The sequence below is a fragment of the Muscardinus avellanarius genome, assembly GCF_963383645.1.
Source record: "Muscardinus avellanarius genome assembly, chromosome: 1".
Classification (NCBI taxonomy): Eukaryota; Metazoa; Chordata; class Mammalia; order Rodentia; family Gliridae; genus Muscardinus; species Muscardinus avellanarius.
In genome coordinates, this window is record NC_137786.1 from 222,423,032 (window position 1) to 222,450,348 (window position 27,317).

The 27,317-nt window shown below is 36.8% G+C and overlaps 2 protein-coding genes and 1 pseudogene across 3 annotated transcripts; all 3 read right to left on the minus strand.

Moving 5' to 3' along the window:
* Positions 1-991: 991 nt before the first annotated feature.
* LOC308265601 (olfactory receptor 5W2-like) lies at positions 992-1,923 on the minus strand (annotated as a pseudogene). Its single transcript has one exon. The product of its transcript is annotated as an olfactory receptor 5W2-like (transcript).
* A 10,717-nt stretch (positions 1,924-12,640) lies between these two features.
* LOC308259837 (olfactory receptor 10AG1-like) lies at positions 12,641-13,558 on the minus strand (the record flags this gene model as incomplete). The annotated part of the gene is made up of 1 exon (XM_080691135.1): positions 12,641-13,558. The coding sequence occupies one exon, from the start codon at positions 13,556-13,558 to the stop codon at positions 12,641-12,643; it is 918 nt and encodes a 305-aa protein (XP_080547261.1).
* A 9,877-nt stretch (positions 13,559-23,435) lies between these two features.
* On the minus strand, positions 23,436-24,359 carry LOC308265871 (olfactory receptor 10AG1-like; the record flags this gene model as incomplete). Its single annotated transcript, XM_080699826.1, has 1 exon — positions 23,436-24,359. Exon 1 carries the CDS (start codon positions 24,333-24,335, stop codon positions 23,436-23,438), a length of 900 nt encoding a protein of 299 aa, XP_080555952.1. The 5' UTR covers positions 24,336-24,359.
* Positions 24,360-27,317: the final 2,958 nt, after the last annotated feature.

Below are 27,317 nucleotides of genomic sequence, written 5' to 3' on the forward strand. Positions count from 1 at the left end.
AAGTAAGTATTAAAATGTTACCTAACATTTTTTTCTTTCTCCCTGATTTTATACCCTAGGCATAATGCCAATTCTTTTGATAAAAGGGATGGAATGCTTAGTCCTCCATGACAAAATAGTTGTATTCTATATATTGGATATATTGTTTTAAAAATAGAGTAAAATTATGCACTCATTTAAGAGGTAGATTGTGAAAACAAAGAGGAAAATTAACTAAGGCTGAAAAAAAGAAAGAAGAAAAAAAGCGTTTTAGAGAAAATAATGGAGGAGTTGGAAGTTGACAATTCCAGGACACATACTTAACTTCCAGAGTTTTTTTAAAATAACTCTCTATATTTTAACCTAGTTAAACTTGTTGCTTTGCAAGCATCGTAGACCTGTGTGCCCCCAAATTTCTCTACTTGGCAAAACCTCTAAAAGAATCCCTTCTTTTCTCCAATGTATCTCTTTTTAAATCTGATTCTCAATATCTCCATACAAGAGAGAATATCTCCAAAACACAGGATTTAAATATTTTGCTATCAATTATAACTTAACATCTCTTAATCTTAGCATATTTTGAGGCTTATTGTGAATTATTTAAGTACTTAATTACATTATCTTTGTTACCTCTACTAGAATATGTTTTACTACTAAACTGCTGCTTTTGCAATGGAATACAAAGTATTGAAAAAATGCAATTAATGAAAACATTTTTAAATTTAATGTAATTGAAATTTAATAAAAGAAGGAAAAGGAAGTTTAACACCAGTGAAAGACCCAGAAAAATTTTCTACAGAAATGGAATACCACTTGTTAATTCAACACAAATAAACAAACAACATATTTGAGTATCTGCAGCAGTTTCTCACAATTATATATTAATACAAATACACACATAATTAAATTAAATTATATGAAACAACTTTGTGTTTTGTGTGTCATGAGATATAATTTTATAAAAAATAACAACCATTACAAATATGTGTGTATGTATGTATAGTACAATGATTTAACACCACCTTTTGTTTTTCAGCTTCTCCAGGGCCTCTTTCACATCCTTGTTCTTAGGCTATATATCAGAGGGTTCAGCATGGGAATCACAAGGGTGTAAAATAAGGAGCTCATTTTGTCTTGATCTAGGGAGTAAGACGTGCTGGGCCTGAAATACATGAAGAGCACTGTTCCCTGGAAAATGGTGACTGCAGTTAAGTGGGAGGCACAGGTGGAGAAAGCCTTGAGCCTCCCCTCAGCAGAGCGGATCTTTAGGACTGACGAGATGATGTAACAGTAAGAGACCAGGACTCCTGAAATGGTGCTCAGCTCAATGAATCCAAAGAATATGAATAATGCCAGCTCGTTGATTTGTATGTCAGAACAGGAAAGGAGAAAAAGTGGAGGTAAATCACAGAAGAAATGATTAATCTCGTTAGAGCCACAGAAACATAAGCGGAAAGTTAATGTCGTATGTATCACAGCATCTGCCAGTCCCACCAGGTAAACCCCAGTCACAAGCATGGAGCACACCCTGCTGGACATGTCCACTGCATAGAGCAAGGGGTTGCTGATGGCCTTGTACTTGTCGAAGGCCATCACCGCCAACAGTAGACACTCAGAATCTGCAAAAGTACAGAAGATCAAGAACTGCAGAGCACAGCCAAGTAATGGAATTGATTTTTTCATGGCCAAGAGGTCCACCAGCATCTTGGGTCCAATTGCTGTGGAATAGCAGAGGTCACAGAAGGAAAGATGGCTGAGGAAAAAGTACATTGGTGTGTGAAGCTGGGAATCCACACTTATTAAAATGATCATTCCAAGGTTTGCCAGGAGATTAGTGAGGTAAACAAGGAGAAAGACGGTGAAAAAGGTCACTTCCATGTCAGCATTGCTAGTGATTCCTAAGAAAATGAATTCATTCAAGGATGAACAATTTTCTTTGTTCATATTTCTTTTTTATTGTCTAAACTTTTAAAAAGATAAAAAGATATATATTAATGGTCATGTTCAATTTTTCTCTTCATTCAGAATATATATGTATGCTCAATTTATTCTTGTAATTTTCTTTTTTGTGCTTCTATTTGTCCATTATAGTCTCACAAAATAATGTACATCATGTTGACAAGACCATACAAACACACGCTTCGGTACCCCTCCCCCACTATTTCTCTCCCTCCTAATGGGGATTACTCAAATAGATTTTGGCATATATTCACAGGTATACACAGAGTCTATGGTAATATTTCTATGAATGAACCTATGTCTTCTCCACCCGTACTCTTATATCTCCTCTCTGACTCCAGAATGCACGATTCTTAATTGAAATGGAAGGAGTCTAATTGGAGGGTGAAAATACATAAGATTTGCTTATTTGAATTTAGGCCTAAGTAACTCTAGTAGGTTATTCCCATGGAATTAAATTTTCATGTATTTGTATTTGTATCACGGTGCCTCTGTTATCTATTAATTAAATATGAAAATAGGCAAAAAATTACCTTAAATTATTTTTATTCTTATATCAGGCTAAAATATGTAAAGGCTCACATATAAACCCAGATTACAATGAAGTAAAATATTATTTTGTGAATATAAACTTAAATCAGAATTCCCAGTGTTGAGAAGAAAATATAACTTCTAGTCTCTGAATCTCACAATTTATTGAGCTAAGTAAGCTGGAATAAAATGATTAATCTACAGAACTCCTAATTTTTCAACAAAGTTTTTTTAGCCTGATACTGTTTTTAATCTGGAAACTCAGGGACTTACCTGAAATTCACTATTCTTTGGTAACTGAACACTGAGCAGATAGCAGAATGTTATACCAAATAGCATTTGGGAATTAATTCTCTGAAGTTGCTTCCCTGAGGCTTTAGTGTTATGAAAACCCATAATTAATTGCATTTCTCGTTCTCTGTATTCCTTTGTGAAAACAAGACCATCCTTGGCAAACATTGAGCTTAAATCTTGATCACAGTCACCAAATTATGTACTGAAAATTGAGAACTTCAAATTATTATGTGTTATAAAAATACCGAATATATAAATATTCTGTACTGTAAAGTGTGATCTATGTTATCTTTGCTAAGCTGCAGCAGAATCTAGTATAGATCAAATGATCCCTTGTTAATCATTTCTAATTTCTTTCTATTGTTCATCTTTTCTTCCAGTTTTAAAACACTATATTTCACCATCTAAAGGAAAATTATTATCTTTCAATTATGTTTTACTTAGAAATAATTCACATATCCTAAAATTCACATATTTAAAGTAAGCACTTATCTGATTTTTATTATATTTAAAAGGTTGTGCACATTGCTGGTATCTACTTCCAGATTTTTCTTCTACTCAATAAAGTATATGCCTATTCATGATCACTTCTAATCCCCCTATTAGTCTTTGACAAACTAGAATATACTTTCTGAGTCTCTGTATTCATCTATTCTGTACATCAATTACAATCATACATTATGTGACCTTTGTATTTGTTTTCACTAGTTTTCAGAACTGTTCATGTTATAGTAAGTTTCATAACTGCCTTCCCTTTTATGGCTAATAATATTAATTTATGATTATAAGATACTTTGTTTTTTCATTCATCATTAAATTGTGGTGTTTTTACTTTTTGTCTGAGTAAGATATTATGGATATTCATGTCAATGGACACTTTAAAGACCACTTTTTATTTCACCCAATATTGCCAAATTCCCAGCCCAACGATGTGTCATTTTTCCACATTTCACTGATTTTATAATCATGTCACATTCTATATTTAGTACCTATTGTTAATTATGTTGATTTATTTATTCATTTATTTATTTATTTTGAGGGTCTGGGGATGTAGCACAGGGGCATTTGAACTCTGAGCTAAACCCCCTACAATATTTATTTTATTTTATTTTTTATTTTGAAACAGGGTCTCACTAAGTTGTGGAGGGCCTCACTGAGTAGCTTACGCTGTCTGTGAACTGCCATCTTCTGGTCTCAGCCTTCTGAATGCTGGAATTACAAGCGTGCACCACCATGCTCAGCTAAGTTTATTTATATAGAATATATCTACCAAATTTAAGGTTTTAGGAGTAGGTCTGTGTTTACTTTTTTACATTCATTGCAGTCACTAGTCAAAGAATTTGCAAAAATATTTTTTGTTAAATATTTTAGCTTATTTATAATGCAATGAAGTAGAGAAAGAATAGAAACACATTGCCTTTGGAAACTTTCTCCCACTAATGTTATTCATATGTGTATGAATCATTTACTTAAGAACTAAGCACAATTATTATTCTAAAAAAATGCAGTGTGGCACAGTATTTTTCTAAAAATAATTTATTTTTCTACTTTCCACCCTCATTCTTCACAAAGTTGAGAATTGACTTTCATGCTCTGTGAAAATCCTTCTAAAAATATAGTGATAACTTCCTCCATATTTCTCAGAACTTGATCTACTACTGTGCTGCCTGGTTTGAGTGGATTATATCCAAAGATCCAGAGCCGTGATCCAACTGAAATGTCTGTCACTACCCGTCCATATGTTCTGCTCAGTATGTATTGAGACTTCCCTCTGTATTATTTTCATTCTTTTTTTTTTAAAACCAGTGTTATTGTTGGTATGTACACAGCAAAAACAGGAAAAACTGACACTACTTTATTAAAAATATTGCAAGCTAATAATAAGTTAATATGACATAAAAAATCTTCGATGTCTACCACTGGCAAGCTAAATAAGACTGCAATATTATAGAAACATCTGCGTTAGATAGACATCCAGTGGCTATTTTCTTTTCTTTGACATTTGGCTTTTTTAATTGCTTTGACTAACAATAAATACCACAGAACTCCAAGCCACGAATTTTCCAAAAAATTATTCTTGGAACCGTGAATTGCTGACAAATAAGCCAAAACATCATCAGGGTGAGTTTTGTTACCTGCTCAGGGGAGAGACCATGGAGAGGGAAATGGCTGAGAATCCTGTCATTGTAACCATGGTTACCTTGGCATGAATCATGAGATACTCTGCAACCCAGCTCACATGGCAGCTGATACCAGGGTGTGACCATCGTCAACATAAGGAAGCTCAGATAATAGCCCTTTTAAGTTTTGTACTCCTTTTGTGTGTGGTACTGGGGATTAAACCCAGGGTCATTCTACCTCTGAGATACATACCCAGCCCCATTTTATTTATTTATTTATTTTTTGACACCCAATAAAAGAAGATGAAAATTAACATATGAGAAGAATCTTAGCAGCGTAATCATTAGGAAAGTCAGAATTAACGTCACAATGAGATATCATGATACACCTAAAATAAAAAAAAAGTGAAGCCAAATTCAAAACAGTAAGAGTCAGTGAAGAAAGTTTGGAATCTGTACTCTCCCATGCTTGTAGTAGACAGGTGAAACATTGCAATCACTTTAGAATATCACTCCAAAATTTGGCAATTTCTTTAAAAGTCAAATAGGTGAAATGTTTCTCAAATAGTGCTATAGTCATAAACAAAAGAAATAAACTATTGAAACCTACAATGGCATGCATGAATTTCAAAATGATTATGATGAGTGAAAAGAACCATTTATAGGACAGTAACATACCGTATGCTTGCTGCTACCCATTAGAAATAGCATCACTAACAGAAGCAGACATATGTTAAAGATTTAAGGGGCATGAAAATTTGTGCCAAGATACACTGTCATTTAATCTGCTGTATGTAATTCTCTGTCCTTTCTCGGAATATGCGCATGTCAAAATGCTTGCATGATCGGCAAAATGCTTCACAGAGACAAAGCCCCGAGGAGAAAGCATCATCTCTGGCAAAAGTACTCCTTGCTCTTAGAATTCTATACTAATAGCTCCAATGATGTAAAACGGGATCCCAAGAATTAGGACTGTGGAAGAAGTTGAGTCCATGAAAGAGAAATTTTCTAGTAATATGTCTGAGCCCTCAGACTTTCTCTGCATTGCTCCAGCTGTAATAAAATGCAGTCAGAGTTCAGGGGCTGGAGAATGGCTGCTAAGTTCCTTTAGGCGCCTCTCCACCTCTCAGCAGGCATCCTTTGATCTACAGATTAGCTCCCAACACCTCTCTGCCAGCCAGGGAGGCTACAAACACAGACTCCTACCTTTTGCTCTGGGTCATCTGCTTCTCTTTTAGAGATGCAAATAAGCCTTTTCCTAACCTTGACTTAACAAAAGCCTACCAATTTTGACTCAGCAGCAGGATAGTAAAAATCCCAAAGTCTGCAATAAAAAACTGGCTTCAAGATTATTCATTAAAGAACAATTATAGAAATCCAATCACCTGTATTATAATGTTTCTGGCCCTGTCTACTAACTGTACTATAAGTATCACCTCATAGGAGATGGCGGAGCAGACAGGACCAGGCAGATTTTCACAGCAGCCCTCTGGACCTTGCCAGACAGAGGAGGGCATGGACTAAGCCCTAGGAACAAAAGACTTTGAAAGGATTAAAGGGGATCCTAAAAGACTGAATTTCTCCAAAAGGACTTTGGGTGTGACTCCCGCCTTTGAGGACTCCTTTCTGGACTCCAGACTTTGTCCTCTAGGGCTCACCTGTGAGGCCAGAAACCTGATTTCAATCACAAAAGCCAAGGGTGCTGACTTTAATTGCCAAGTCTCAGATAAATCTTAAACTGTGAAGCCATGGATCTTCTTTTATCCTTTTTATCTTGTTTACACTTAATGCTTCACTATTGTCCTTAGGTGTTTACACTGGAAATAAGGGTATAAATACTGGTTATGAAAAATAAAACTCCGTCAGCTGCACAAGAGGCAGTTGTCCATGTCAGTCTTTTTTAGATTCCTCTCTCCCATGCCCCCGGGGATGAAACCCCATGCTTACAGGGACTTGAAGGAGTATTTGATAAGGGAGACTAATCGCTGCAGAAACTAACCCCTGCAGAACCTCAGACGAATCGTTTTGCCCACCTTTCTGAGAACTCGGTTCCGAATGGATTTAGTGCCCGTATTTAGTGCCCAGCTGAGCTAGTCTGTCACAACTCTCTCTTACCTCAGCTGAGGAACAGATGGCTAAATTAGTCTGTAACTTAATTTAATATTCCAGTTGTGAGTTTTGTAGATGTTTGTTTTCTTTCTACCAAATAAAGCAACAGAAAAGTAAAGAAAGTTGATGTTGGTATCACAACCAAACGTATTACCATATATAGAGAAAGAGGAGGGAGATGTAGGCTGGGGGTAGAATAAAATCTATCCAGTGATGTCTGCATATGTGAATGTATCTCTTTGTAACTCACTATGATGTACAATTGCAATGCACCAATAAAAAGAACACACACAAAAAATATTCTTAGATCAACTGGAAACAGACATAAGGAGACTTGATGAAAGAACCTATTCAAATAATGCTTAAGTACACATGTAGAGTATCAAAACTAACCTTACTAATAGGAATGGGGAGGAAGAGAGAGCAGAGGGGGTCCAGAGAGGAATGCGCTAGGTACTGCTTGTATGTATGTTTCTATCACTCTGAGCCTCATTACAATGTATAATCACAATGTAACCATAAAAGTATATTAAATGGCTTCATGTCAATACAAATCCAAAGACCTCAGAGCCTAAGGTTCTAATGGTGTGGTGCAAGTCAATGGTAAACTGGCTTGAGACCCAGGACCAGCTCATGCCTCAGGTCAAGTGCAAGGCCAGAAGAAAAGCTGATGCTCTAGTCTGAACACAGTCCAGCAAGCTGAGACTCAGGATGGTTCAGAGCCTTTGTGCTATGCAGACTTTCAACTGAATTTACAAAGCGTTCCCAGAGAGGCAGGGCAGGGCAATGAACTGCACTCAGTGTAGCAACTTAAGTGTGAATCTAATCCAAGAACATCCTCACAGAAACATTTGATCAAACATCTGGGTAACCTCTGGTCAAGTCATTTTGACACATAAAATTACCATCACTGCCAGCCATTAGGTGTAGAGTCATTTTCATTATTTTTCTTTCATCTTTCTCTGTCTCTACACACCTCTTCTCTCTATTACTTTCTCTTTTAAGGGCTTCTATGAGTAATAACCACTCCCTAAGTTTTAAAATTCTTATCACCTTTGCAAAGACACATTGTTATGGAATACAGCATTTTCAAAGGTTTCAGTGATTACAATGTGAGCTCCAGTGAGGACCTCCATCTTGTCTATCTTATTATGACATCCCAAAAAACAGGGTAACTGATTTTTATGATCTTTATATGATTGAATCCCTCATTGACAAAATATTTTTGATGCATCATTGACATTAAACTCCATGGCATTGTCATTTGGGACTTTATTCATAGTAATTGAAACTCTTTACATAATAATTTCTAAGACTATCTTACTAGGGAAAAACACATATTTGAAAAACTAAATTTATTGCATTATTGACAGGAAAATAATTCCATTTTGAATACAAGTAGTTTTACATGTACAGGTAATTAATAGTGTAGGATTACCATTTCATCAAAAATAACATTGCATGTCCATTTCAATAAATTCAAATATGAAATACAACTTAACTGGTGAGGCCTTAAAGAATTTTATCTAAATACCATCAACATTTTCTACCAATAAAGCTTTTCCAATTTTTGTTGTTGTGTTTTGCATCTTATACAGAAATTTGTACTTCATAATTTTGTGAATTAACAAGGAAATGTCTGTTGTTATCATTTTGCTAATAGTAAATGTTATGAAAATATAGTTAACTGGCATTTAAATATTTAACCCTTATTTTGAGAAGGAAGACTAAAACTCTTTATATGAACTTTTGAGACAACTCTGTATTCATGAAATTGTGATCATCACAATTCATCACACGACATGTCAGCATGGCCTTGCTCATGGAGCAAATATCAAATTCTTGTTTCAACATAAAATTTTCAGTGATAAGGGCTCCATGCACAAATACATTCATGAATAAATTTATATAATACTTCATGATAGATAATAGAGAATGCTAATGAGTTGATGAAAGAAAAATATAACCATGCATAGAACAGGTGGTAGCATCATCTTGTACATATGTACAAATTCAAACTAAAGTTTGTAGTGGAATAATAATCAGATGAACTAAAACAAATCCTTAAAGGAGCTTGATGATTTGTAAACCTGTAACTGAATGGATAAACATCTATTGTTTAATGATTGATGTTCACTTTTCTTGATAATAATACCTAAAAGATTTAATAATTTGAAATACTTAAGAAAGGGTTCAAAGCATAAAAAAATAGGTATATCAAAGCAAGGAAACTACAGATTTCACATACTCTTAAAAATAACATCCAGCAATTACTTTCACATTTGTGCTCAGAGATATTTTATTATAAAAATGAATAAAAGTAGATTTCAAGTACAAACCAAAACGATATAAAATATTTTAAGGAAAATTAATTTGGGGCCGCTGTGAAAAAGGGGAAGATATATTGAAAAATAAAACCATTTGAGAAATTTAGGAGTGTTGGGTTTTATCATTTGCTCTCTCAAAATAATAATATAAAGAGAACAGCATGTATGTAAGCTTCATGTAAACTTTTCTTTGAGTAATATTCTGAAAGTTTTCTGAATTAAGCATAGCTATTCCATTTCTTACTCATTCCAAAAATTCTCTAGATTTGTTCTGTACTCTGTAGGATGGCATAGTAAAGCTCACATTTTGATTTATTCATTTTATTAACAAACATTAATTGTTCAATTTCTCTTGGTAACTAATATTCTGCATATTATATGGTCAACATAGAATGCCAGCACAATATATGATTAAAATTTAGGCAAATAATTTTTATTTTATTTATTTTTATTTTTTTTTAATTTTTTTATTGGTGCACTGCATTCATACATCATAGTGGGATACAAAAAACTTTTGTAGACATACACGCACACATTGCCCAGTCAGCCCCCACCTGATCCCTACACCATTCCCTCCCCATCCCTCCTTCCCATGCTTGGCTTAGTGGTTGACATCTAGTATTATAGCAATTTATCCAAAATTAAAAATGATAGTCTCACATAACAGTTTCTTTTGTCTGATACCACGCTTTTGATAACTTAAAGATTACATTTTAATATTTTTTTGCTTTCTATCTTACTAGAGAATATTTTTTTAGGTGAAACTATCATATATTTATATATTTATTTTTCAGAAAAAATCTATCCTAATATGTAATATGGACTCTAGATACCCAAAATGATCTCAAAAGAACAAAGCTAGAAGATGTATATTTTCTGATTTCAAACCATATAAAGCTACAATAATTGAAACAGTGTAGTACTGTTCCAGAGGCAGATATATAAACCATTGGAATTAAATAAAAGCCTAGAGATAAATTCTTCCATATATTGTCAAGTTATTTTTGACAAGGTTTCCACGAACATTTAGTGGAGGCAATAATAATCTTTTAACTAAATATTGTTGAAAAATAATAGTTACATAAAAAAGAATAAAATTGGACCCTTACTTAATCCCATATACAAATATTAACTCAAAATAGATAAAAGACCTAAATATAAATCTTAATACTATAAACTTTTAGAAAAAAATCTGGGTCATAAAACCTCACAACATTGAAATTGGCAGTGATTTCTTGGATTTGTCTGTTGGATGGAAAATCTTGTTTCTCTGGTTCTGGTGTATGTTAATCTCTTTGAGTATTTTCTCTAGTGCTGGTTTTGAAGACATAAATTCCTTCAGTTTCTGTTTGTCATGGAAGCTTCTTATTTCTCCATCTAATTTGATAGAAAGTTTTGCTGGGTAGGTAACTTTTGGCTGGAAGTTGTTTTCTTTCAAAATTGGGAATATGTTACTCCAAGCCCTTCTGGCTCTCATGACTTGGTTTGGGAAGTCTGGAGTGATTCTAATTGGTTTGCCTCTGAATGTCACTTGGCCCTTTGTTTTTGTTGCCTTTAAGATTCTCTGCTTGGCTTCCACATTGGTCATTTTGACAATTCTGTGGCGTGGGGATCCTCTTCTCTGATCCTGTCTAAACGGAGTTTTATAAGTTTCCTGGACCTGTGTATCAACCTCTTGCTCTATGTTTGGAAAATTTTCTGCTATTACTTCCTTGAAGATATTGTTGATCCCTTTGGTTTCACCTTCTTTTCCCTCCTCTATTCCAATTATTCTTAGGTTAGTTCTCTTAAAACGGGCCCATATTTCTTCAATGTCAGAATCCTGCTGTCTGATATTTTTTTCTAGATTAGAAACTATGCGTTCATTTTTGGATTTCTCATCTTCTAAGAGCGAGATTCTATTCTCCATGTGGTCTAATTGGTTGTTTGTAATTTGAATTGAGGCCTTTACTTCATTAATTGCATCCTTTATCTCTTTTTTGCTCTCTCTGAATTCTTTTCGAAACACCTCTATTATTTCTGCAGTTATTTTCCTGACTTGATCTTCTAGAAATCTCTGAATTTCTGTTTTATCGGGTTCTGATGTTGTGGGGTTGTGGGCATTCATTGCTCCATTGTTATTCCTCTTTCCCTTGATTTCAGGAGTTTGTGCCTTCTCTGGGTTCTTCACTTGGGTCACTACGACTTCACTTAAGGTGCTCTGGATCTCAAGTCTGTGGTATCTCAGTCCCCACTACTCCTTTACTGGGTGGTATCGCAAAGTCTCAGACCCAGGGAGTCAATAGAGGCTGCTTTAGACTATGGGGGCTGCCAGGTTGGGCATTCTCCTATGGTGTGATATCTCTGCCACCGCCACTCCCCCACTGGGTCAAGTCCCTGGGAGTCGGTACTGGGATTTCTCCTCTGGGGCCCGCAATTTGACTCACTGTTGTTGAATACGCAGATGGAGCTGTAGTGGACTCGGTGAATTCACTGCTGCTGCCGCTGCCACTGGTGACAATATGGCGCCGCTGCCATGCCCTTGGCCATGAGGCTGGCGTATTTCTTCTCTGTTTTTGAACTCCGCTCTGAGTCCCTGCAGCGTGTGCTGAGCCCAGCCACTGGGAGCTTTAGATGCTTTCTGCGCAGAAAAGTCTGCAGAGTGCCGCCGGGCTCTTCTGCAGCGGCTCACCTCCGCTCGCTGTCCGGGCTCTGCTGCAGCAGCTCACTTCAGCTCACTGCCCGCCACTCCTCTCAGGAGCCTGGTGGGCTGTCGCATGTGTTGGTCTGTAGCTGTAGCCATCTGGTGAGCTCGCCGCTGCCGCCGGCAGTAAGGCACTTGCTGCCGCGTCCTCCGCCGTGAAGCTGACGTATCTCCTCTGTGGCTCTGAGCTCTGTTATAAGACCCCCTCCTCTCTGGGGGTGTTGATTTTTTTTTTGTTTCCCTGTTGATGGTGTTTTCTGGCTATGAAAGGCACTGATTTTGTGGTAATACAGATTGGTTGTTAGCGGAGCTCTTAAGCCCCACTTTTCTCGGTCGCCATCTTCCCAGACGTAGGCAAATAATTTTTAAATGAATTTTAACCACAAGACTAAATTTTGAATGATTCTTCTATATTTACTGGGAAATGTGATGCACATTAAAATTATATTCAAGAGACTTGTTTTAGGCATGGATGGTAGAAGATAAATTAATTTGTCTATCAGCCATCCGAACAGATATAATTTAATGCTAATATTTAAGTGGAGCATAAACATACAGGCTGGAAATGACTCTTCCCAAAGAGGCAATGCAGAGACCTGAAACATATACCTGATGAAATTGTGAGAAATTGTGTCCAGTTAAACCCACGATACTATATTTTTTAAACTAACTAATTTTTTCAGCGCAGCAATCACCTCCTTGTTCCTAAAGCAGTAGATAACTGGATTGAACATGGGAGTCACTATGGTGTAGAAGAGAGACAGCAGTTTGTCAGTTCCTGGGGAATGCATGGATTTGGGCCTAAAGTAGGTAATGGTACCAGACCCAAAAAAGAGAATGACAACCAGTAGGTGGGAAGAACATGTGGAGAAGGCCTTGGCACGTCCTTGGGCTGTGGGCAGCCTCAGAATGGTGGAAATGATTTTGCTGTAAGAAACAAGTATCAAACTAAAAGGGACTGCAGCCACTAACATAACTACTATGTAGACAGACAGCTCGTGCACAGAAGTGTCCCCACAGGCTAGCTTGAGAATAGGGGGTATGTCACAGAAGAAGTGGTTAATGATATTGGAATTGCAGAAATGTAAAGAAAATATTTGACAAGTTTGTCCAATCTGGACTGGGATTACACCAAGCCAGGAGCCAATTGCAAGGTGGATACACTTTTTGGGGTTCATGACCAAATTATAGTTCAGAGGGTAACAGATGGCCACATAGCGGTCATAAGCCATCACAGCCAAGAGGAGACATTCAATAGTTCCCAGTATAAGGAAGAAGCACAGTTGGGCAGCACAGTTCATGACAGAAAGGCTTCTTTCCTGAGTCCAAAGGTTGACCAGGATCCTAGGGATTATGACTGATACATAACAGATTTCCACTGAAGAAAAATTGGCCAAGAAAAAATACATAGGTTTCTGCAGTGCAGAGTCAATCCTGGTTATTACGATTATGAGGCTATTTCCAAATATAATAATGATGTACATGATGGAGAACATTCCAGATAGAAATCCTTGGAGGTTAGGAAGATCAGAAAATCCAAGAAGGACAAACTGCATCACTGTGGACACATTATCTTCTGCCTTTATGTCGTCACGCCTCATCTGTGAGAATGGTTTAATCAGAAGTACAAGTCATTTTATTGTCCTTGGTTTTTATGTTTAGTCCAAGGTTGGTGATACATACTCTGTATTTCCTCACTTTTTATAAGAACATAAACTATAACTGTTGGATGTTATATAACTATAGTTAAGTGCCTATTTTTAAAGAACAAGTATTTTTTTTTTCTGATGAGAACTTGTATTATTTTAAACTTTGCTATTAATTTAAGTAATGAAGCCGAGCATGGTGGCGCACGCTTGCAATCCCAGTACTTGGTAGGCTGAGACAGGAGGATTAGGGTTCGTGGACAGTCTCTGCTACTTAGTGAAGCCATCCACAACTAAGTGAGACCCTGTTTCAAAATAAAGAAATAAAGAAGCTGGGTGTAGTGGTGCACGCTTGTAATCACGGTGTTTGGGAGGTGGAGATAGAAGGATCACGCAGGTTCAAAGGCAGCCGTGCTGGCTCAAGAGATCCTGTTTCCAAATAAAAATATAAAAAAAATTGGTGCCTGAGATTGTAGCCCATAGGTAGAAGGGTTTCCAGGAACCCCAGTACCACCAAAAAAAAAAAAAAAAAAGAAAGAAAGAAAGAAAGAAAGAAAGAAAGAAAGAAAGAAAGAAAGAAGAGAAAAGATTAACGCTGGGGACATATCTCAGAGGTTGATTACCTCTGGGTTCCATCCCCAGTACTAAAAAATTTAAAAAAACACCCAATCATTTAAAACATTAATTAATGATTTTCTTTAATTAGCTTTGTTTCATTATCACCTCCCAAGTCTATTTTCCATTTTATCAACCATCTCAAAATTAATTTGACATTTTAAGCGCATATTTTATGAAATTTAAAATAATTTTAGAGTATAATATATTTAATTTTAAAACTCATGTGTTTCTGTGGCATTTTCAGTTTTGTCCTACTTTGACATTCTGCACATATTGATAACAATATTATTGTTTAATATTTCTGCACATATAATTAACAAATAATAAAATAACATTCATATTATAATATTGAATAGAATAGACTATCATTTATATTTATTGTATCTAATATTGTATTTAATATTGTATATAATATTGTATTTAGATTTTAGTGTAATCTCTATAAAACTGGCATCCATACATTTTGTTCAGACTTTTAGTAGAAACAAAATGAGCTCTAATTTGTACAGCTTTTTGGGAAAGCTCAGGAGGTAAAAGCAGGCACATTCAACACCTGTGAGCCAGAAAGTTATTCATACAAAAATATACATATTTGAATTTTACATTTATTTTTATTTTATTTTTTGTTTGTTTTGTTCACAGTGTTGTAACTGTCACTTCTTTAAGGTGTGGTTCTAATGTAATAGGAGATGCACCTATGAACAGAAATGCATTATGCAAATATCAGGGACGTTTACTGCTGCTATTTGGGGATGCAACAACTTATGTCTGATATTGTCATAAATTCCATTATGTCCTCTCTATTTACTGTTTGCTACTGACCTCATGTATTTCATTAGGTTTATTATCTTGTGTGTATGTCGCATGTATTTGTGCATTCATTCATTGACTGTTGGAATAACTTTCTTGCCTTCTTTCTTCATCATCTCTAGATAAAGATTATAAGTTTATTTTGATAATGCACACATTTTTTGTTTGCTGCAGTGTGTATTTTTTACAATTTTTATTTACTAACTTATTGGACGTATTACAAATGAGTCAAGTTGGTTGCTTCATTGTGAGTCTCCCCAAAGTAAAAACACTGGCATCTAGTCCAAATGCAGACTCACTGCCAGTTGCAATAAGTGTGTCTTACAGATACCTTCATGTGCATGATAGGGGTGTGGGAGTGAGAGTTTTAGGAATTATTGTAGCTTTATTAACTTTGCAGAAGCAGCATTGATCAAATTTTTCCTTTGGTCTGTGCTAAGAAAAATATCCACTTGGGTGCTAAGTAATTTGAAAGCTAAAAGAGACTAGCCCATGCAAAGAGGCGACATACCTATAATCATATGCTAAGATTGGTAAGAATCAAGTGACTAAGATTTAAGCTCCAAAGATAGACACAAATAGGGATGTAGCAGCAGTATTCCCCAAATTGGGCTATCCTAAGAATTTTTGTAACTGAGAAAAAGAAATTAAATATTAATATACTTTACTTTTTACAATATTCCAAAAACTATTAAAAGACTTAAAATATTTTATGTCTTTCAGTTTTACTGATTATGAAAATGGTTTAACTCGATATCACAAAAGCCAGAGTAGAATGGTTGGTTTCCAGTGGGAAGGTCTGTGGAGAGGGAGGCATGGGAGAGGTCCACGAATGGGAAATAATTCCTAGTTTAAGGAATAGAAAGAAAGTTCTTCCATGCCATTACCCAGTCTCATGACTCTACATAATTTTGATCGATCAGGTGCCCCTATTACTGCTAACTGCTTCTTAAATGAATATGGGTCCAAAAGTATTATTTTTTAATATCAGAGTCAGCTGAGGAAGAGCAAGACAATTTTCCTGCACGCCTGCAGCCAGTGTCTCTTTTTATTGTGGGTTTAAACAGAACAAAAGGCAAGGTGCTCTCTAGTTAAGTTTAGGATTACAAATCTAGTTTCACAGAAAGACAATCAGGAGCTAAGTCTAGGAAATGGCATATAAGCACCAGGTTTAAGGAGGGTCAGGGTAAATATTTTGGGGAGACTAGAAGGTCAATAAAGTCCAATTTGGGTCTCATTCAGTACCAGGAAGTTTATCTGCTTGCAGACAATTTCCATTTCATATTTCCACTGGCTACATGGATAAGCCTGTCCAAAATAGTGATCTTATTGCTAGAATAAGAGGGACTCGATATATAATGATACTTATTGTTTTAATTAATTTGTTTATCTTCTATTGGTGCATTGTAGTCATACATCTTAATGGTGTGCAAATGGTAGAGGCACATTTATGCACACCATTCATTTAGCCCTTTCCCTATTCCTTCCTCATTCCCTCCTCCCTTCTTCCTCCTTAGGTTTGTCTTAGTGATTGACTGTGATATGTTTGTGAATGGACATCAGGTACATTATGGAATTTCCCTCTTCCCGTCTCCCATCCCTCTCAGTTAGGTTGCCCTCTCTGCTCATGTATGCTTTACCTTTGTCTAGAGTTCCTTCTATGACCCTTTTTCTCCCTAGCTTCTGCATATTAGAGAAAGCACCTGATATTTTACTTTTTTTGACTGACTACTCTCACTTAGCATAATATTCTGTTATTTAAAAAAGACATAGAGGAATAATTTTTAAAGCTTTACTATAATGAAACGATAAATGAGGAAATCATTACCCTGATTTAAGCATTATACAATATATACACATAATAAAACTCACATAGTATTTTATATTATGTACAATTCATTATGTGTGCATTAACATAAAAAAGAAAGAAAATCACTCCAAAAATAATACTGTAGCTGTTTCTATGAAGATCAGAAATCAGTACATAACGACATTTTAAAAATATGATTTCAGATGGGTGTAGTGACACACACGTGTAATCCCAGCATTCAGGAGGCTGAGACTAGAGGATCGTGGTTCACGGACAGCCTCAGATACTTAGTGAGGCCCTCTGCAACTTACTGAGACCCTATTTCAAAATAAAGAATAAAGCCGGGCGTGGTGGCGCACCCTTGTAATCCCCGCGCTTGGGAGGCAGAGACAGGAGGATCGCGCAGGTTCGAAGCCAGCCGCGCGCGTGCTGGCTTAGGAGACCCTGTTTCCAAATAAAAAAAAAAATGTAAAAATAGGTCTGAGAGTGTAGTCCGGAGATAGAAGGGCTTCCAGGAACCCCAGTACCACCAAAAAAAAAAAATAATAAAGAATAAAAAAATAGGACAGGGGTGTAGTTCGATGGTCAAATGTCCCTGCGTTCCATCCCCAGACCCACCCAAAAATATGATTTTATATTAACACTACACACAAATTTTTACTAGACTGCTCTTGTATTGTACAATAATCTAGTATTTCATTAAATTTTTATTTCAAATTAATTCAGTCTATGGACTAATGAAGGGATAGTTGTAAAAATTTGATAATAGGGTAGAATGCTATTTCTATTCTGGAGTAATATTCACTATCTTGCTCACTGGTTATTAAGATGTATGTTTTTTAGTGATACTCTTTAAATTTATACATATAAAATGCTTGAATATTAACATTCAAATGATGATTATGAAAATCATAATTCTTAAAGTATTGACGCATTATTTAATAAAGCACTTTAAGTTTTATGTCATTTGATCCTGTGATAATGAAAGTAAAATTACAAAGTATATCTGAATAAAAGTTTTAACATACAAAATATATTTTCACATTTTCTTATAATTACTTGAGTGTTCTTTGCTAATGTTGAATACACAGATATAGGTAAAATTTAATTTTATTAGTAGTTCAGACTTACCTATCTAGATTAAGTATGAGAATGATGCTTACCTTTTTTGACCGAATAAAGCTTAAAAAAGGATAAAAACAAAGCTCATGTTTTGTGTTCAAATAATTTGTATTATTTGAGACAGTAGCTAACAGTCTTCTCACATATACTCTATTGTCAGGCTAAAAATGAAGCATTGTTCCCTGGGGATCAAGTCCTTTCTCAAGCTTGTAATTGCACCAACACATTTTGGAGCCAAAAAAATATGCATGGAACAACAACCACAAACCTATCTGGCCATGCTAATTCTTTCGTAAATTCTCAGCCTCAGCTGCCATGATGTCTGCATATGTGAATGTATCTCTTTGTAACTCACTATGATGTACAATTGCAATGCACCAAGAAAAAGTACACAAACAAAAAATATTCTTAGATCAATTGAAAACAGATATAAGGAGACTTGATGAAAGAATCCATTCAAATAATGCTTAGGTACACATGTAGAGTATCAAAACTAACCTTACTAATAGGAATGGGGAGGAAGAGAGAGAAGAGGGGGTCCAGAGAGGAATGCGCTAGGTACTGCTTGTATGTATGTTTCTATCACTCTGAGCCTCATACACTGTATAATCACAATGTAACCATAAAAGTATATTAAATGGCTTCATGTCAATACAAATCCAAAGACCTCAGAGCCTAAGGTTCTGATGGTGTGGTGCAAGTCAATGGCAAGCTGGCTTGAGACCCAGGACCAGCTCATGCCTCAGGTCAAGTCCAAGGCCAGAAGAAAAGCTGATGCTCACAGTCCAGCAAGCTGAGACTCAGGATGGTTCAGAGCCTTTGTGCTATGCAGAATTTCAAATGAATTGACAAAGCGTTCCCAGAGAGGCCGGGCAGGGCAATGAACTGCACTCAGTGTAGCAACTTAAGTGTGAATCTAATCCAAAACCATCCTCACAGAAGCATTCACAGCAATGTTGGATTAAACATCTGGGTAACCTCTGGTCAAGTCACTTTGACACATAAAATTACCATCACTGCCCGCAATTAGGTGTAGAGTCATTTTCATTATTTTTCTTTCATCTTTCTCTGTCTCTACACACCTCTTCTTTCTATTACTTTCTCTTTTAAGGGCTTCTATGAGTAATAACCACTCCCTAAGTTTTAAAATCCTTATCACCTTTGCAAAGACACATTGTCATGGAATACAGCATTTTCAAAGATTCCAGTGATTCGAATGTGAGCTCCAGTGAGGACCTCCATCTTGTCTATCTTATTATGACATCCCAAAAACCAGGGTAACTGATTTTATGATCTTCATTTGATTGATTCTCTAATTGACAAAATATTTGCGATGTATTATTGACATTAAACTCCATGGCATTGTCATTTGGGACTTTATTCATAGTAATTGATACTCTTTACATAAAAATCTAAGACTATCTTACTAGGGAAAAACACATATTTGAAAAACTAAATTTGTTGCTTTTGTGACAGGAAAAAAATTTCATTGTGAATACAAGTAGTTTTACATGTACAGGTAATTAATAGTGTGGGATTACCATTTCAAAAAAAAATAACATTGCATGACCCTTTCAATGAATTCAAATATAAAATACAACTTAACTGGTGAGGCCTTCAAAAATTTTATCTAAATACTATCAACATTTTATCCCAATAAAACTTTTCCAAATTTTTGTTGTTGTGTTTTGCATCTTATACAGAAATTTGTACTTCGTAATCTTGGGAATTAACAAGAAAATGAAAACTAGCAGGGCGTGGTGGCACACACTTGTAATCACAGCATTTGGGAGTCTGAGACTGGAGGATTGCGGTTCGAGGACAACCTCAGCTACTTAGTGAGGCCCTCTGCAACTCAGTGAGACTCAGTTTCAAAAAAAGAATAAAAAATAGGGCAGGGGGGTATAGCTTGGAGGTTGAATGCCCCTGGGTTCCATACCCAGACACACACACACAAAAAAAGAAAATGTATATTGTTTTCATTTGGCTAATAATAAATGTTATGAAAAATATATTTAAATGGCATTGAAATATTTAACCCTTTATTTTGAAAAGGAAGAATAAAGCTCTTTATATAAACTTTTAAGACAACTTTGTATCATGAAATTGTGATCATCACAATTCATCAAGGCCCATGTCAGCATGGTCTTCTCCATGCAGCAAATATCAAATTATTGTTTCAACAAAAATATTAAATGATAAGGGCTATATCCACATATGAACTCATGAATAAATTTATATGATACTTCATGATAGATAATAGAGGATGCTAATGAGTTGATGAAAGAAAAATATAACCATGCATAGAACAGGTGGTAGCATCATCTTGTACATAAGTACAAATTCAAACTAAAGTTTAGTAGTGGAAAAATAGTCAGATGAACTAAAACAAATCCTTAAAGGAGGTTGATGATATACAAATCTGTAACTGAATGGATAAACATCTCTTTTTTATTTTATTTTATTTATTTTTATTTTTTTAATATTTTTTTATTTTTTTTTATTAATTTATTTTTTAAATTGGTGCATTGTGGTCATATATCAATCACATTGGAGTACAAGACTTGAGAGGATATACAAGCACACATCATCCAATTAGCCCTCCTCCAGCCCCCATCCCATTCCTTCCCCCTCCCTCCATCGCAGGCTTCTTTGGTGATTTACTTTGATACATTTGTTTATGTACCTCCTGCGTTTTAAAGAGGCTCCGTCCTCCAGTATTACATACCCTCTGATTGGTCACATTAGTTGCTTCACTATAGGGCCCTTTCTATAGCTCAACCTCTTCCTGTTGCCCTTTTCCTCCTAGTTATTGCTGATTAAGAGAAGCGTCTGATTGATATTTTCTGCGATATTTCTCTGTGCATACTGCGTTGCAAGTACCGATCCCACTCTTGATGGTCCCAGTAGTGGCCTGGCTACTCAGTGGACTGATCCAGACCTCGCTGGCTCAAGCAGCGGCCTTGCCTCATGGGAGGCCCCAGGTCTAGTCTCGCTGGCCCCTGCACCGGTCTAGCCCCTAAGTTGGCTTCGGTCCCGGCCTTGGAGGCCGCAGGAGTGGCCTTGCCTCACGGCAGGCTCCAATGCCGGCCTCGCTGGACCCAGCACCGGCCTAACCCCTCGGCAGGCTCTTGTCCTGGCCTCGAGGCCCCAGTACCGGCCTTGCCTCAAGGCAGGCTCCGATGCCGGCCTCACTGGCCCCAGCACCGGCCTAACCCCTCGGCAGGCTCCGATCCCGGCCTTGGAGGCCCCAGCACTGGTCATGCCTCATGGCAGGCTCCAATGCCGGCCTTGCTGGCCCCAGCACCGGCCTAACCCCTCGGCAGGCTCTTATCCCAGCCTCGGAGGCCCCAGCACCGGCCTTGCCTCATGGCAGGCTCCAATGCCGGCCTTGCTGGCCCCAGCACCAGCATAACCCCTGGGCAGGCTCTTATCCTGACCTCGGAGGCCCCAGTACCAGCCTTGCCTCATGGCAGGCTCTGATGCCAGCCTTGCTGGCCCCAGCACCGGCCTAACCCCTCAGCAGGCTCCGGTCCCGTCCTCGGGGGCCCCAGCACTGGCCTTGCCTCACGGCAGGCTCTGATGCCGGCCTCGCTGACCCCAGCACTGGCCTAACCGCTCAGCAAGTTCCGGACCCGACCTCGGAGGCCCTAGCACAAGCCTTGCCTCATGGCAGGCTCCAATGCTGGCCTCGCTGGCCCCAGCATCGGTCTAACCCCTCTGCAGGTTCCAATCCTGGCCACGGAGGCCTCAGTAGTGGCCTTGCCTCACAGCAAGCTCCAATGTCGGCCACTGGCCCCGGGCCTGCCTAACCCCTCAGCAGGTTCCGATCACTGTCTCTGTGGTTATTATTTCAAAGGTTCCTGGTGTAATGTATCAGATCTCTGCCTCCCCTGAGTATTGGCCACTGGCATTGCCACTGCCTCCACCGTTTCAAATCCTTCCCAGGCTCTTTTTCCACTCTGAATGTTGTCCAGTGTTCCTAAGCATGCGTGATGGTAGCATTTGACATTTGGTGTCATTTCTCCAAAAAAATAAAGTTGGTAAGATCCGGTTTCTGCTTCTCCTGAATACAAGTCTCCACCACCATCGCGGAGAACTCTTTCAACACCGCATTTCTTCTTGGTCTCCGCTAAACTCTCTCCTTATATGTGATGTCTGAGATTCTTAACAATATAGAGAAATAGCAGTCCTCTTTCATGGTGAATTTTTCCATAAGTTCCAGTGCATTTAGATAATTTTTGTCTGCATCTCCAGTGTCCTGGCATCCATAACGGCTTTCTTACCTCCTCTCCGATATTTTTCTTTATCTTTTTCTGTTCTGGGCCCGGTTTCTCCAGGGGTCTGGCGTGCTATGCTCAGTTCGGTCGGGCCCAGAGTCCCGCGACCCGGGCCCAGCTGGCGTGCCCCGCACGCGACCCCTGCCCAGAACCCAGCGTCTTACTGGGCCTGGTTTCTCCAGGGGTCTGGCGTGCTACGCGCAGTTCGGCCGGGGCCCAGAGTCTAAACATCTCTTTTTTAATGATTGATGTTCACTTTTCTTTATAATAATACCTAAAATATTTAATAATTTGAAATACTTTAAAGAGTTAAAAGCATAAAAAGTAAGGTAAATCAAAGCAAGGAAACTGTACAGAGTTCACATATTTTTAAAAAATAACATTCAGCAATTACTTTCACATTTTTGCTCACAGATATTTTATTATAGAAATGAATAAAAGTAAATTTCAAGTTCAAACTGAAATGAAATAAAATAGTTTAAAGAAAATTAATTTGGGGTCACTGTGAAAAAGGGGAAGATATAATGAAAAATAAAACCATCTGAGAAATTTAGAAGTGTTGGGTCTCTCAAAATAATGATATAAAGAGAACAATATGTATGTAAGCTTCATATAAACTTTGAGTAATATTCTCAAAGTTTTCTGAATTAAACAGCTATTCCATTTCTTATTGATGCCAAAAATTCTCTAGATTTGTCCTGGACTCTGTAGGATGGCATAGTAAAATTCACTTATTTATTTATTCATTTTATTAACAAACATTAATTGTTCAATTACTCTTAGTAACTAATATTCTGCACATAATATAGTCAAGGTAGAATGCAAGCACAATATATGATCAATATTTAGGCAATAATTTTTAAATAAATTTAAAACACAAGACTAAATTTTGAATGATTCTTCTATGTTTACTGGGAAATGTGATACACATTAAAATTATATTCAAAAGATTTCTTTTAGGCATTTATAATAGAAGATAAATTAATTTGCCTATCAGCCATCCAAACAGACATAATTTAATGCTAATATTTAAGTGGAGCATAAACATATAGTCTGGGAATGACTCTTCCAAAAGAGGCAATGCAGAGACCTGAAAACATATACCTGATGAAATTGTGAGAAATTGTGTCCAAGTACACCCATGATACTATGTTTTAAAAACTAACTTTCTCAGTGCAGCAATCACTTCCTTGTTCCTAAGGCAGTAGATAACTGGATTGAACATGGGAGTCACTATGGTGTAGATGAGAGAGAGCAGTTTGTCAGTTCCCGGGGAATGCATGGATTTGGGCCTAAAGTAGGTAATGGTACCAGACCCAAAAAAGAGAATGACAACCAGCAGGTGGGAAGAACACGTGGAGAAGGCCTTGGCACGTCCTTGGGCTGTGGGCAGCCTCAGAATGGTGGAAATGATTTTGCTGTAGGAGACAAGTATCAAAATAAACGGGACTTCAGCCAGTAACATAACTACCACGTAGAGAGACAACACATATGTAGAATTGTCCCCACAAGCTAGCTTGAGAATGGGGGGTATGTCACAGAAGAAGTGGTTAATGATATTGGAATTACAGAAATGTAAAGAAAATATTTGACAAGTTTCTCCAATCTGGACTGGTATTCCACCAAGCCAGGAGCCAATTGCAAGGTGGATACACTTTTTGGGGTTCATGACCAAATTATAGTTCAGAGGGTAACAGATGGCCACATAGCGGTCATAAGCCATCACAGCCAAGAGGAGACATTCAGTAGTTCCCAGTATAAGGAAGAAGCACAGTTGGGCTGCACAGTTCATGACAGAAAGGCTTCTTTCCTGAGTCCAAAGGTTGACCAGGATCCTAGGGATTATGACGGATACAAAGCAGATTTCCACTGAAGAAAAATTGGCCAAGAAAAAATACATAGGTTTCTGCAGTGCAGAGTCAATCCTGGTTATTACGATTATGAGGCTATTTCCAAATATAATAATGATGTACATGATGGAGAACATTCCAGATAGAAATCCTTGGAGGTTAGGAAGATCAGAAAATCCAAGAAGGACAAACTGCATCACTGTGGACACATTATCTTCTGTCTTTATGTCGTCACGCCTCATCTGTGAGAATGGTTTAATCAGAAGTACAAGTCATTTCATTGTCCTTGGCTTTTATGTTGAGTCCAAGGGTGGAGATACATACTCTGTATTTCCTCACTTTTTATAAAAACAAAACCTATAGTAACTGTTGGATGTTATATAACTATAGTTAAGTGCATATTTTTAAAGAACAAGTATATTTTTTTTGATGAGGAAATGTATTATTTTAAATTTTGCTATTCATTTAAATAATGAAGCCGAGCATGGTGGCGCACTCTTGTAATCCCAGTACTTGGAAGGCTGAGACAGGAGGATCGTGGTTCGTGGACAGTCTCAGCTACTTAGTGAAGCCATCCACAACTAAGTGAGACCCTGTTTCAAAATAAAGAATAGAGAAGCCGGATATAGTGGTGCACACTTGTAATCATGGTGTTTGGGAGGTGGAGACAGGAGGATCACGCAGGTTCGAAGTCAGCCGTGCTGGCTCAAGTGATCCTGTTTCCAAATAAAAATATAAAAAAAATTGGTGCCTGGGAGTGTAGCCGTTAGGTAGAAGGGTTTCCAGGAACCCCAGTACCACCAAAAAAAAAAAAAAAAAAAAAAAGAAAGAAAGAAAGAAAAAAAGAAAGATAGAAAGAAAGAAAGAGAGAAATGAAGGAAGGAATAACGCTGGGGGCATATCTCAGAGCTAGAATCCCTCTGGGTTCTATCCCCAGAATCACAAAATTAAAAAACATACCCAACCATTCAAAATATTAATTTATGATTTTCTTTAAGTAGCCTTGTTTCATCATCACCTCGCAAGTCTATTTTCCATTTATCAACCATCTCAAAATTAATTTGACTTTTTAAGTGCATATTTTATGAAATTTAAAATAATTTTATAGTGTAATATATTTAATATTTAAAATCATGTGTTTCTGTGGTATTTCCAGTTTTGTCCTACTTTGACATTCTGCACATATTGATAACAATATTATTAATATTTCTGCACATATAATTAACAAATAATAAAATAACATATTTGAATATTGAATAGAATAAAATATCATTTATATTCTAATATTGTATTTAGATTTTAGTGTAATCTCTATAAAACTGACATCCATACATTTTATTCAGACTTCTAGTAGAAACAAAATGAGTTCTAATTTGTTCAGCCGTTTGGGAAAGCTCAGGAGGTAAAAGCAGGCACATTCAACACCTGTGAGCCAGAAAGTTATTCATACAAAAATATTCACATTTGAATTTTACATTTATTTTTAAAAGGGACATCACCAACAATTTATCTGATATTGTCATAAATTCCATTATGTCCTCTCTATTTACTATTCGCTACTGATCTCACTTATTTCATTAAGTTTATTATTTTGTGTGTATGTCTCATGTATTTGTGCATTCATTCATTGACTGTTGGAATATTTTTCTTGTCTTCTTCATCATCTCTAGATAAATATTGTAAGTTTATTTTGATAATTCACACATTTTATTTTTGCTGCAGTGTGCATTTTTTATAATTATTATTTACTAATGTATTGGACGTATTACAAATGAGTCAAGTTGGTTGCTTCATTGTGAGTCTCCCCAAAGTACAAACACTGGCATCTAGTCCAAATGCAGACTCACTGCCAGTTGCAATTAAGTGTGTCTTACAGATACCTTCATGTGCGACATACCTATAATCATATGCTAAGATTGGTAAGAATCAAGTGACTAAGATTTAAGCTCCAAAGATAGACACAAATAGGGATGTAGAAGCAGTATTCCCCAAACGGGGCTATCCTAAGAATATTTGTAACTGAGAAAAAGAAATTAAATACAAATATACTTTATACAATATTCCAAAAACTATTAAAAGACTTAAAATATTTTAAGTCTTTCAGTTTTACTGATTATGAAAATGGTTTTACTCGATATCACAAAAGCCAGAGTAGAATGGTTAGTGTTCAGTGGGAAGGTCTGAGGAAAGGGAGGCATGGGAGAGGTCTACGAATGGGAAATAATTCCTAGTTAATAAGGAATAGAAACAAAGTTCTTCCATGCCATTACCCAGTCTCATGACTCTAATAATTTTGATAGATCAGGTGCCCCTATTACTGCTTACTGTTTTTTAAATGAATCTGGGTCCAAAATTATTATTTTTAATATCAGAGTCAGTTGAGGAAGAGCAAGAAAATTTTCCTGCACGCCTGCAGCCAGTGTCCCTTTTTACTGTGGGTTTAAACAAAACAAAAGGCAAGGTGCTCTCTAGTTAAGTTTAGGATTACAAATCAAGTTTCAAAGAAAGACAATCAGGAGCTAAGTCTAGGGAATGGCATATAAGCACCAGGTTTAAGGAGGAACAAAGTACACGTTTTTAAGAGCCTGAAAGGTAAATAAAGTCCAATTTGGGTCTCATTCAGTGTCAGGAAATTTATCTGCTTGCAGACAGTTTCCATTTATTATTTGCACTGGCTATATGGATAAGCCTGTCCAAAATAGTGATCTTATTGCTAGAATAAGAGGGACTCAATATATAATGATACTTATTGTTTTAATTAATTGGTTTATCTTCTATTGGTGCATTGTAGTCATACATCTTAATGGTGTGCAAATGGTAGAGGCACATTTATGCACACCATTCATTTAGCCCTTTCCCTATTCCTTCCTCATTCCCTCCTCCCTCCCTCCTCCTTAGGTTTGTCTTAGTGATTGTCTGTGATATGTTTGTGAATGGACATCAGGTACATTATGGAATTTCCCTCTTCCCGTCTCCCATCCCTCTCAGTTAGGTTGCCCTCTCTGCTCATGTATGCTTTACCTTTGTCTAGAGTTCCTCCTATGACCCTTTTCCTCCCTAGCTTCTGCATATTAGAGAAAGCACCTGATTTTTTACTTTTTTTTTTTGACTGATTATTCTCACTTATAATAATATTCTGTTATTTAAAAAAGACAGAGAAAATAATTTTAAGACTATAA